The sequence below is a fragment of the Anguilla anguilla genome, chromosome 4 (assembly GCF_013347855.1).
Source record: "Anguilla anguilla isolate fAngAng1 chromosome 4, fAngAng1.pri, whole genome shotgun sequence".
NCBI lineage: Eukaryota > Metazoa > Chordata > Actinopteri > Anguilliformes > Anguillidae > Anguilla > Anguilla anguilla.
The window spans coordinates 13336689-13350333 of record NC_049204.1 but is presented as its reverse complement, the minus strand read 5'-3'; the positions used below and the strand labels follow the sequence as shown (position 1 = coordinate 13350333).

At 40.2% G+C, this 13645-nt stretch overlaps 1 protein-coding gene across 5 annotated transcripts in view; it reads left to right on the top strand.

Annotated features, from left to right (window-relative positions):
- LOC118226089 (amphiphysin-like) overlaps positions 1-13239 on the top strand; it is an 87629-nt gene extending 74390 nt beyond the window's left edge. For 4 of the 5 annotated variants that reach the window (XM_035415382.1, XM_035415381.1, XM_035415380.1 and 1 more), the window contains 7 exons: positions 3922-3972; positions 4580-4633; positions 5624-5665; positions 8255-8323; positions 9390-9605; positions 11427-11528; positions 12016-13239. In XM_035415382.1, coding sequence (XP_035271273.1) covers positions 3922-3972; positions 4580-4633; positions 5624-5665; positions 8255-8323; positions 9390-9605; positions 11427-11528; positions 12016-12120 — 639 coding nt within the window. In that variant the 3' untranslated portion in view covers positions 12121-13239. The remainder of the gene's footprint in view (positions 1-3921; positions 3973-4579; positions 4634-5623; positions 5666-8254; positions 8324-9389; positions 9606-11426; positions 11529-12015) is intronic. The other variant, XM_035415379.1, reaches the window with a different exon arrangement.
- The last annotated feature ends 406 nt before the right edge of the window (positions 13240-13645 follow it).

Here is a 13645-nt window from a genome sequence, read left to right as displayed (position 1 = left end):
GTTAAAATGTTCCATTCTCATCCTTAATCCGATCCTTTTTATCATGTCATCTTTATGTCATGTACATGCATTTTGTTGTCATATCATTGTGGGAATATAGTACTATAGAACATGTTAAATTCATTTTCATTATGTCTGTGTTCCATTTGCTTGTGAAATGAGTATTACACTGGCTTCTGTGACTTCAACCAAAATACTCAGAGATAATGACCAGGCATTATTTCACTTATTGACCATTGTGTCATATTTTATTTTTGTTTTTCCCAATTTTTCTGTTGGTTGTTCTGTTGTCTATCTTTTAAGGTTATTGTGTCCATGATATTTCTCATGTGTATGGTGACTGGCTGGCATGTATTTGGTCTGTAAAAAGGATACATGTAAACTCCTGTTTGTCTCATGACAGGCTTACTGACAGGAAGAACAACTTAGCGGGGAGGGAGACAGAGCATGTCTTAAAATTATTTTAGATTTGTTTAGATTTGTGTTTGAAGTTTACTGGAAGCCCACTGCCATGAAAAACAGATTCATGTCACGGACTGGGGTCACTGTTTTCATTTCCAGCAGCTGCTTCAGTGAGTTTTCTAACTTTTATGAGACAAAATGACTAATGTTGTGAAGTGGATTCTCTGGACATCTTCCCTTTGTGACCAAGCATAGCAGCGCAGCAATTGATTAAGAAAACCAATTCACTCAATGAGTGCAGAATGCCTGTGTTGTTCTGAGCTACAAATGAGTAATGGAGACCCACTCATCTCTGATTTCTGTTCTGCTTGTCTGAACAGCATCTCTTAATTCAGCTGCACCACACTGCTCTTCTCTTTCCTCGCTCTTTTCTATGTGCTGAGAAATCCATGTCAAGAGCTTCTCACTCTGTTATTCATTTGCAAGGCAGGAAACGTGTAAAAACTCTCTCTGTTGACACAGGAAATAGTTCTTCCCTCTTTGTGAAATATCAGATCGTGCAATATTTGATCTGTATTTATTTAAAAAATCGGGAACACTTAAAACCAAATGAGATAATTAGGTTAATTGTTAATATTTGTTTTTGTATGAACTGGCTGTGATCACATTTAGGTTGTGTAGCTAAATACATAACAGCAAAATCGTCTTAAAATAGAACTACTCATCTTAAAACCAGATGAGTAGTTCACCCCCATCTGCCCCCCCCCCCCCCCCCCCCCCCCCCACCCACTGTTTGTTGCCATAATTGCTTGTGGGCAGAGCTGACAGCCAGCTGATTGATGGACTAATTCTAGATCGAGACGGTCAGTCTGGACAGGAAACCCCTGTTTCCACTGATGCTGCCATCTTGCTAATATTTTCCTCATCATGATGCGGTCACGAGTGTAATGGTCTGTACAAACCGGACACCTCAAATTCAGTCTGAGCTCAACACTCTGTCCTTAATCTAATTGCTTTTCTCAAAAGTAAGGACAAAGCTTTTTGTGGTTAGATTGCATTTGGGCCACTAAATATTGTGAACTTTTTTCAGTAAGCCTAAGTGAACTTGCAGGATGAAAAATGGAAATCATACAATGGAACTGTTGCCTGCTGTTCCCATGTAGTGACTTCATGTCTGAGCACATTTTTGTGAAAATATCATTAATTTCTGTCAGTGATGCAACACAAACAATATTTATTTTTATTTGTGGTGGTGCTCATATCCTTGTTTTCATGTCAACATATATTTTGTATTATTTTATGCATTTATGTGGGAATATTATTTTCTTATGTATTGTAAAATGGCGATTTTGTTTTTGTATCTAAATGACATGCAAAACTAATGCCTGCTTTTTATAGTTATATATGTATTTATCCATTTGTGATCAATGAAGTCTATTAATCAATCACAATACACTTGAGTGATTGATTAGAGAGTGAACCCATTTTGCAGATATCTATTCTGCAGAGTAATAGCAAGATCTGCTGCAGCAGAACACATTAATCTGGAAGATCTTATCACCTTGTGCCTGCTGCCCAGACATAAACTGTGACTGTACCACAGTCTAGACCTCTATCACTGTCAAAGGCATTGGCAGTCTGGGATTTTCAAGATTGATTAATACAAAGTTGAATAGTCCTTCTTAGAGCGTAGACCCTCATTTAATAAAATCTAGGCTTATGATGACTATTTTTGAGATAATGAGCATTTATTTTTCTGCCATTAGGAAAACTATTTCAGCCAAATAAAGCAATGATGTATTTATGATGTCATGGGTTTATGATTTAGTCATTTTTCCATTTTGTTTGTTTATTTTTTTTGTTGTGTTCGCATGTTTCGTTCCTTGAATGCAATTTTATGTTAAATACAGAGTGACTGTATGCCAACTGGCTGACCAATTTGTATACCAGTATTTCACTGCCAACATTTTTCTACCTGGGGGGGGGTGGGGTTATTTTGGTAAATGGTGCATACCAGCCAATGGTGTTCATACACTAAAACATGCATGAACAAATAATGAGATGTATGAACAAAGTAGATGCCTTCTTAAAATATGCATTGCTGTTACTTACTGTTTTCTCACTAATGGGAAGTATGCTGATGCTGCAAAGGCAGGCTATAGCCGCATAGTTGTGATGCCATTGAATTATATAGCCTAGATTTTTGCATCTATGGTAGGCCACATATGGCCCCAGTATGGCAGTTGAATAGCCTTGCTAAATACTATTCTTAGTCACAACCAAGCCATCAAAAATGTCTGTCATAGGCTACTGTTTACTGACTGTAATACTTATAAAATTACAGGCAACCGAAAACAGAATTATATAAAAGGGACTCAAAGCTTAATAACAATGGCTGAATGGGGAAAGATTGGACTATTTTTCAAAAGCCTGCTGATGATAAATAAAACTGGAGTGTATTTCAGATGATTGGTTTAGGTTGCTGTACATTCATTTCTGCTGCAGTTCCACTTGGGCCATATAGCCAGTATTAAAGTGGTTGTAGTATTAATACAAATAGGTAAACTATAAACTTCATTGATTCCAGAGGGAAATTGCAGAAAAATGTGCATTGCACATTGTTTAGCTAGTCACTGCGTCTAATCTCACTTGTGTCAAAGACGCATACAGCCTGGTGGCCCTTATAATTGGTCTTTTCATGCAATGCACATTCTGATGTATCCTTATTCTTTACTTCAGCGCTTGCTTTAAAAATTGCACTTACACCTTTGGAGAAGTGGTTTTTAATAAGGCATTCTCCATGTGAGCTTAGGGTTTACCTAAAGATACACTAGTGGCTGAATTTTAAGGTCTGAGAATTGATTTCATGTTGATTTTGTTCTTCAGGTTTACCTCTTTAAAGCTATAACACAGACCAACTGTCACAAAGGGAAAATACATGCTCTCCACAGGTTTTTATCCTAATCAAGTTAAAGAACTCACTATTTGTGTAGCTCAAACTGAGACGTTTCATTTAATGAACAGCGCAGGTGGAGGAGAAGTCTTTTCAGTGTGATTGTTCAGTCTCATCTGAGCTGCTCTTTATATAATTTAGTCCAATTGAAAGCAAAGAAGTGAAGTCACAAAATAACTGAAAGTCAATGTTCTGACTAAAACTGTGTTGGGGAGGGAGGTACATCACCCCAGTGAGCTCACAATGATTTTCTAATGGGTGAGGTGATTCGCTGTAGGGAAAAAATATTGTAGATTCTAACATTGTAGCAACCACAGTACTCTCAGAAAGCACATAGGTCAGGTGTGGAAATGAAATCTGCTTCAAGCATGCTGGGAGGTTATCGTCAGTGTATTCCAGCTTTCTGCCGCGCTTAATGGAAAGCAAAACATGGTTATCATCGCTCCACATGGGCTGTGGGAGACGGGAGCTTCGTTCCGTAGTTCTGCCTGCAAAAGGCTTCTGTTGAGAGGCTTCCCAACCGCCTGCAAACGCTGCAATAACAGCCCCGACCTCTCTACACGCAGATGCCCCCGGCCGCCGCGGCTGAGACCGAGAGCCCAGCTGAAGCCCCAGCGGTAATTATGGCTTACTTCATCTCGCCATGAGGGCAGCCAAAGTCGTACGGAAGGAGGACGCTGTCGCTGTGCGATTCGCTTCGTCTGCAGATGAGACGAAGCAGATTACGTTTACGTTTTTCCCAGCCTCCAAAGCTTTTTTATGTCACTCTCGGGTCACGCTGCACAGCTCTGATGGCGCGGCTAATTTTAACTCATGTAAAACATGGAATCGCAGTTTTTAGATGTCTTGAATGTGGTTCCCTGCTTTCAAAAAATAACTGAACTACATTTAAAAAAGCAGTCAAGCAGTTGTTGTTCTCAAAATACTGTAAATACATTTTGAATTATACAGACCCATACATAATTTAAGAAATAGCTTTTTTTAGTTTAACGCTTCTTAGTCACTTTATTTAATCTGTTTATAAAAACCAAGGTACAAAAATGAGATTTTTACGAGATGGAATTAATACTTTAAGGTATCTGTGGTGTATACATTTATACAGCTTGTTATGTCAAAGGATATTTATTCAATCTGTCAAGGTGAACTTGTGTTAGACTTCTTAAAGACTGAAGAGATCTGAACTCTGGATGTCTGTGGATGTCAATAACCTCTCTCTACACGTAGGAGCCTGCCCCAACCGAGGAGGCAGAGAAGGGATCCCCCTTCACGGAGGTTCCGGTAATTATCTCCACCCGGACTGAGCCCTGCAAAAGCCTGGTGCTCTGTCCAATCCTCACACCTGTCAGTCATGCCCACCCAGTACCTGCTTTTTGGTTGGCTTTCTTGGAAGTGCGGGGTTGAGTGAGGAAAAATGTTCAGTTGTTGTTTGTGGTATAGGCATTTGCCAAATATGGTCCGTAATTTCAAGGGCTATTATTTTGATCACTGTGCCACGTTTTTAGGATTCTTTTTTTCAATTAAAATATGCCGGTATTTAATTTAGCATGAACTTATTGAGGTATATCTGTTAAACTTTTTTTTGTTCAGTGGTGAATTAATCCTGACATAAGGGAGTTCATATCTGTGTGTATTTGTGTGTGTGTGTGTGTGTGTCTGTGTCTGTGAGAGAGAGAGAGAGAGAGAGGGAGAAAAAGAGGGGAAGAAAGGGAGGGAAAGAAATGTAGTGGTACACTTTTTCATATAAGCCCATTATAGGTAATCAAATTATTGTGACCTTTTTGGGTGATTATGCTCTATTAAAGCTTTGGTAATGCATTTTATTATCCTGTGTCACAGTTGTTCACTGAAAATAGAAACAAACCAATGTTTGTACCTGTTCAGTGTAACATTTCTAGATTGTGTTCTTTTGCTTAAAACAGATTTTCAGTGACATATTATCCGTAACATTGTATTTTCATTTTTTCTTCGGGTGTCAAAGTGTCACAGTCGTTTACTGAAAATAGAAACAAACCAATGTTTGTACCTGTTCAGTGTAACATTTCTAGATTGTGTTCTTTTTCTTAAAACAGATTTTCAGTGACATATTATCCGTAACATTGTATTTTCATTTTTTTCTTCGGGGGTCAAAGTTTTCTTGAAAATCTTGAAAGAATGAAGGGAAGAAAACAAGAAAGAAAAGGATGAGCAGACAGAGCAGAGGAAGCCATGTCTGGCATATTTTATGTCCTGTCTCTGTCAGTAATTGTCGTCACCTCTTTTTGAATATAGGCTCCTTCAGAGGATGTGGGGTCCCCCAAAGAGCAGTCACCGGTAAATATCCAGAGCCGATGGGTAGATGTGCTGTTATAATCATGTCCAAAAGAGATTTTCACGACCGAGCCTTAGATAGGATGACATTAATGACTGGCTCTCAAAATGGAAACAGATTATGTTTGGTTTCAGTCCATTTAATGCAATGCAGAGGCCTGCTGAGGGAAGCTATTATTATAATATTATTTATGCTGTTGTGACTTCATAAGTTGGTCAATTTTATATTTAAGTAAAAGTTGTGGGGATGAATACAGGGCATTGCTCAGATATACAGGGCATTGATACTTGATTAACTCTGAAGTGTGCGCCTTAATAGATGTATTTATTGCAGAGATTAAATTTATAGTGAAAAATGTCAGTGTAATGAAAGTAATTTTTCTTTTTTTTAAATTGTTTTGGGTAGCAACTGAGTAGTTACTGAGTTGCACTTCAGTAACTGGAATGCCGTGCATGACCAGTGTAAATGTGTTTGTGACCTCATATTTGTGTACCATCATTATGCCATATCTCATTAGATATCTAATTTATTATTAATATTGTTTCATTGGGAGACTTCAAATCAAAGGGGGAAATCGTTGTGCAAGTGATGACCTAACAAGTTGCTTACATCTCACATTGAAAAATAATTGATCCCACTCAGTTTTTGTAACATTACCATTTTATATTAGATTCAGTGTAGCTGAACATTATCAACGTGTTGAACGTTATCCGTTTATACTATTGTCTGTATGGTTGTTGAGCTGTGTAAGCCACTGGTTACCTTTGGTCTGTGTTTGTTTAGGAATAAGGGGTAATACAAAAATTAATTAATTTAGAACATCTTGTATATAATTAAATGGCTCGAACATAATATTTCTAACATTTCACTGTTGTCAGGTATAATATGTTTTGCTCTTGCATTTGTTTTGTTTGTTTTGTTTTTGTTTTTTGGTTATGTTTTGTGCATGTCTATATTCATTAGCCATCTAGTGAACTAACACTTTCATCCGTTAACAAATGTTATTGATGACATGAACTGAAATCTTTTGTATGGTCAGCTGTATTTCCATGTAAAGCTGACGTCTTTACATGGTTATTGATACAGCCAGGCTGTGTGGGGCTGTATCCAATGTAACCAATGCAAATATTGAACTGGAATGAGACAGAAACAGGGCTTGTTTGCAATACAGACTATGTGTATATTAATTGAAAATTATATATTGAAATCCTCCTCACCACCAGGAGGCTCCACAGATAACAAATAAAAACATCTTTTAAACTGCTTCAGTGTACAGTGGAAGCAAGTAGCAAGTGGCTGTAACAGCAAGTGGCATGAACAAATAAGGCTCCGGATTAATTCAACTTTGATTGAATTTTCCTGGTCAATTGCAGAAAGCATTTTCACTGCCCTGCTCTGTGTCAGACTTGCATCGATTATTAATTAACTGGCTGGTGGACTAATTTAGATTTCAGACTACATTACATCCATGGCAGTTTGTATGCCGACAGCCCTTTCATACAGCTGGCCTTTATTGGCACGTCTGAGGTTACAGCGCTATGGCAGCTTGCCACTTGGGATTTGAAATCTGTGACCCCCCCAGCTCCAGAGTTCAATATTAAGCAATTACGCCACAGGCTGTGACTGACACAATAATAGTGCTTGCCCCTCCATAACTACCATGCAGTTCCTGAGCCTTCCTCTCCCTCGGAGGGCTTGTGCTAAGACCGGTTGTTTCACACAGCAACCTAGCCAGGATTCTGAAGAGCCCTGATTCATCCCATAGTTCTCGGAGGACAGGCTGACGAAACACATTCCAGAATGTGTTTAATTACCAGCATCGGCGCTATTACCTTTTTGTTTACTCCGTCATCAACACCCCGCTCCCATGACTAACTGGCACCTTTCAAACCTTCCCCCTTATATAGTCGAGGCAAATGAATGCAAAACGATACGCTAAATGTCTTAGCGCCGTGTCACAGCAGCAAGAGTGTGCACAAAAGCCTTGGTTATCATCCAGGGCAAGCCATGGATTTCGCAAATGTTTGTTTGCGATACCTCTGGGAAGTGCTATAGCAACACTGCCCACCCTTTGCTAAGTGCTGTCCATAGTTATCGGGCACGGTATTGAGGATGCATATAAATTACATTATGGTGTGAGTCACTGATTATAGTATGACTCACAGTCTTACCACAGGTAATTGTGTTTCAAGCAGCCGGCACGAATATAGATGGAGCCAGTGATATCACCAGCTATTTTTACATGCGGCACACTGTATGTAATGTAAAACAGATGACAAAACATTTCACATCGTAGGGTTTTACGTGGATGTATCCTGCATTTATAAGGGGAAGAGAAGCATTGAAAAGTGACTTCATGGTGGCGTTTTGAATGTATACAAAACGGTTCAAGTAGGGATTTTCCTACAGTTTATGTGCGTGGAATACCCTGACCCCACTAACAGTCCTGGCCTGCTTCTCCCGAAACCCTCCACCCCCCCCACCCCCCAGCCTGTGACGTGCTGTACAGGGAGCATGTGTGTCATTCCCTCCTACTGCTCGCCATCGAGAGTGTCTCAACTCCGGCTTTCCTCTTTCAAACAATCTTTTAGACCGTAGCACCGGACGTAGGCGATGAAAGCACTGATAAAGAGGTTAACGAAGACACTGGGGCGACGGAGGTACATATCCAGCCAAATTCTGTCTCTTTTTTCTGTATTTCTTTTAATGAGCATTGCGGTTAAATGCCTGTCCCCTCTCCCTGTGGTAACAGTAAATCTTGCGAAAAGGCTACAGTATATATCGGGGATATTTATTTATTTAATCATTGAAATTTTTATCAGTGTTGGAGTTCATTCCACCTATTGAATGTAGTTTTGGCAGTCCAGTTACATGAGTCATGGTTGTGGAACACAGTTTGATAGAAAGTAGGCCAACCAAACATGCTTATTTGTTTCACCTGTTCTGTCAGAGTAAATGTCAGTGTCAATATTGTAATAATCTGCACATCTGTGATCCTGGAATATGTGTCTATATGTATTGCTATATATGTGTTTTGTTTTGTTGTATTTTTTTCATTGGTGATGGCTTTGGAAATATTTAAATTATAGCCCACAATGTCTATTCAAAATGTATCTTTTTTTTTGTTTAAGTAGCATACAGTATACTTTCAATACAAAAATGGTGGAAATGTTTTAAAAATGCAACTGATTGTGCCAAGTGGCTTATTCAGGCACCATGTTGAGGTCCAGGATAAGCCCCAGGGTCTTGGATCGAATCTGGACTGTAGCCGGCAGCTCCAGATGGTGACTTGCAACTTAGCGATTGCGTCACCCAGGCTACAGAAGGGTTGATTCAGTTTGCAATCTGGGTTTCATCACTCTGCAGCGACTGGATGCCTGTGGACTGCATGCCATAACTGCATATGAAAGGTCTTCCTCCGACTCTATTCTATGCAAGCCAAGCTGTGGTCTGCAGGGCAAAAAGAAGCAGGCTGGTGACACCACATGTTTTTGAGGAAGTCTTCCCTCTTGATTGGGCAGTGGGGACTATGCCCGTGGCTATGGTCACAAATAGCAAATTGGACCTTTCAACTTAGGGTGGGAATTGGACATATACAGCCCGACATTGGGCGCCAAATTTTTAAAAGAGATTTACAAAGTGTTTTCAAACAGGAGTTCAGTATTGTGATGGTTCTCATGTATGTGTCCTTCTTATTGTGTTGTCCCTCTCCCCTTACCCCCATAGGACAACATGCCCATCCCTTCAGTGGTGATTGAGCCCGCGTCCAGCAACGAGGGCGATGACGACCGTGACGGCGACATCATCTCGCCCGTCACCCCCAGCGACAACGGGGAGCTGCCCGAGGGCGAGCCGTCCAAAGAGGGCGCCGCCCCCCCGGAGACTGACAAGGCCGAAGCGGCAGCGGCTGTCCCAAGTCTCCCGCCTGGCTTTCTCTATAAGGTAACCAGAGCCGCCCTGGAGGGGGTTAGGGTTTGGGCTAAAACCAGCAGACTCTGTGGCTTTCCAGGACCAGGATTGAGTATCAGTGCAGGAAAAATAAAAATGTATCCATATAAAGCAGGGATGTCCAATCCTATCTGAAAAGGGTCAGTGTGGCTGCAGGTTTTGTTTTAGCCCAGCACTAAGACACCTGATTCTACTTAAAGTCCTCATTGAAGACCATGATTAATTAGCTGAATCATGAATTTTTTTGGACTATTTTGTGAAAGTTAAATGTTATACTGTACAGCTGCTCTCAGTTTTTAATGTACGCATTTCCCACGGCTTCTAACAAAACCATCATGCCGCTGTACAACATTTAAAAATATAGCAATGTCCATGGCAATAAGTTAAAACACATGAGCGTCACTTGTAAACATTGCTGTCAATCATCATCTGTGCTTAATTAGTGGCAATTACTTTATCAACTTAGATTACTGGGGTAGTGAAAATAGGATAATTGTTTGATAAGGGGCTTGACAAAGAGGCTATTGCAACCTCTAACTGGCAGGACTAAAGTACAATGCGAGAGAACAAAAGGAGGTAAACTGGCCGTAGTCATAGGGCATACTCCACAAGGGAAAATTATCCAGATTACAGATACAGCTACATTTTACTGCAGGTGTTTCAAATGATGGCTTGCAGCCAATCCCTACCCCAATTAACCTCAAGCAAATTGATAGCGCTGACATTCTACAATATAAATATATTACAGTGCTGTTGTATTAACTGCTTGGGGAATAGTGTTTTTGGGTTATGCACAAGATGAGTCCATGTCCATGAGTCCATGAACCCGTCACGATTCTACGTCACTGTCTATTTGTCCTGACGGATGCTTTTTACACTGACTACATCTCCTGCCTCCAGCTTTTCTCTCCTCTGTAACTTGAGAACTCTGTCACATTTCTTTATTGAAACGCAGGACATTTTTGATCGATTTCGGGGGGGTCCCTCTGCTGCCTGCATGCCATCACTATTACTCAAACCTCAATTGTGAGGCCCCCTCAGGCCTGCCTACCTTGCCTACTGTCTGCTGGACCCGCTACTGCTGCCATTACATTGTGACTGCGGCGTTGTAATTCCACAACATGCCACTCCCCATGTTCAGCACTTCATTATGTTGCTATGAGACAACTAATGAGAACCAGCAGTACTGGATCCTGCTGCTGCCAGGCAACCAATGAGGGACCAGCAGAATCCTTATCGTGCTGCATCCTAGAATTTATTCTGAGTTGATTTAGCACTGAATGTTTTCCCATACACAGTAAACCCATCAAACAATTTATTTCATCAACAGTGCCACTGACAACAACAATTATTTGGCTGTTCTGTGCATTTATTTGGAGTTGGTGACATTCATTACCGAAATTAGCAGTTTTTATTGAGTTTTGTCTTTCCCTATATTGGCTCTCGTTTTTTTTTCTGAAGCTTCTCACAGTAACTCGGTATAAAAATACACAGATGCTTCTTTTCTAGGTCTCAAGTACACATGTTGATTGAATCCTGGTCCAAACAGGCATCTTCCCTTCTCCGAAGAGTCAGGCAAATAATCATCATTGGTTTCCTTCCAATCATAAGAGTACACCTGCCAGAAATGAAACAAGCCCACCTCTCCTGCACGATGGCAGAGTGCCATTCTAAAATATTTCATCGCTGTGCATTTTAACTCAATCTTGGCAACATTGCATTTCCTCACAGGAAAGAATACCGCCGTAGCCAGGTGTTAGTGTTGTGGTTCAAAAGGAGGAACCAGAGCATTATCATGCCACTTGTGTCCGGCAGGTGGAAACTTTGCACGACTTTGAGGCGGCAAACAGTGACGAGCTGGACATGAAGAAGGGAGATGTGGTGTTGGTGGTCCCCACGACAACAACTGAAGACCAGGTAGGAGAATATCTATCAGATTTACAATCACTGTAGAATACGATCTCAGCCAATCAGTATCCCGGAGTGAAACAACCCATTTTATAAAGTATCGTCGCATGATGTGTACCATCAGTGACACTTTGAGTTATGGAGCAAATGTCTAAAATGCACAATATGCCTTAAATGCATTGCTGATTATTGGACTGGTTGGGTGGTGTGCTACAATATAGGCATCATTTTAGGAAGAACTGCATGTGATAGTGGTGAGAACCATAACCTTTTAAGAACATTACTTAATTTCAAAGAGCACTAAAGGCATTTACAAAGGTTCAACTATTTATATATGCAATTAAAAAACATACAGCACTATACAACAGAGTCTGTGATAATCAACAAGTCATCAAAGAACAATGTTTATCTTGTCCCTTGTTTTTTGGGGGGAGATTGTGACCTTCCATGGGAGTTATTTTAAACTAGCTCAAGCACACTTCCTGTTTGCTTTCAGGATGCCGGATGGCTCACAGGAATCAAGGAAAGTGACTGGTTGCAGCAAGGGGACAGCGCTAGTTCAGGACTCTTTCCAGCAAACTTCACCCAGCGCCAAGCGTAACGACCGGTCCTGGAAGCCGCAAGGGAAGGGAGCTCGGTAACCGTGAGTCCTTGAGAAACTGAAACGGGCTTTGAAAACTGTAGTCTGTAAGAACGTCTTCGTCGGTCAGCTGAGGACAAGCGGACATCAGAGTGGATGAAAACGGTCGGCCGATCGACCCGGCTGCGCGGACACAAACACAACCACTGCGTTCAAATGGTGGAGCATGATGCAAGACCGTGGTCTAACTCCTTATGTTTCATTCGTTTCACCTGTAAGCAGCAACAAACTGATTTTGTGCTTTCTTTGAGCTTTGGTGACCCTCTACATGTAATCCCTTGAAGCAAAAAGGAAAAAAAGAACAAAGTCAAGAAATGTCCGAGAGAAAACACCATACCTTTTCAGCACTAAGTGTATTGTATTCATTTTGTTGCTCTCCAGATGGTTTTAATCAGTAATCTGTAGTGAAATGATCTATTTAAGTCTTGCTACACAAGACTTTTAAAATGTTTTATTTGAGACATAAATGTTATCTTGCATTGTTGTTAGTGTTTTCTGTAGTTTCAGGGCTGAATGTGTGGCTGTTATGTTTGGCATATCTGGTGATTGTTTTGTTCACAAACAATAAATGCTGCTCTTTTGCCAAAAAAAAATGATTAAGCATAATTCTGGATGTTATGAGGAATGTCCAGCATAATTTCGCAAAGCTGTAATGGGAAGATGAAAAATCCATTCTGACTGAAGCAGATGCAGCATTCTTGACAGAATAATTATATATCAGATCCCTGATCTGGAAGAAAAGAACTGGAATCAAGCTTGCATACTGTTCTTACCTGATATCTACCTTTGTGTTACCAGTCCATGCTGTGAAAGCACGTTTTTGTGAATTTCTCTTTGTTAAGACATATTGTGCTTTATTTGCCTTTTTTGGTCAAATAACATTGGTGAGGTTCTGGAGGTAGGCCATGAGGTGAACAATACATTTACCTGTCAGAATAGTTTCCCAATGTTCAGCTGTTCAGTTAAAAACAAATCCTGCCTCATTCTAGTTTGCATACAGTCCACAGTGTAGAACTTTTTTTGTGATGTACACGTCCCTGTTTATTTATCAAAATGAATAAAATATACTTCACAGAGAAATTTGCCACAAGGACCTGGATTATTTTAGGGATGGCAAATTGCGTGGATTTTAGTGTCCTCATAGTTGATTTAATTGTATTATTCTTTTCCTAAAGCGCCACCCAGTGGCAAGACTTTTAATATTTTTTTTATTACACACGGTACTACAGTAGTTGTATGCGGTACTACAGTATTTTTTTACTAAAGAAATGATGGCTCCATTGCATAAGGGAGTACTTTCGATTATTTGTCAGAATAAGAATAGATATTTAATGGATTACACAAGTGCATACTGACATGTAATAACTTAATTATTGATAGAATGATTTAACATTGTACACGCAAATTGATCCACTGTATGTTAGTGATATACAGTCATCGCCAGCCAGTTTGAACAACAGCACAATTGTTGGCCAGAACTCTTGAA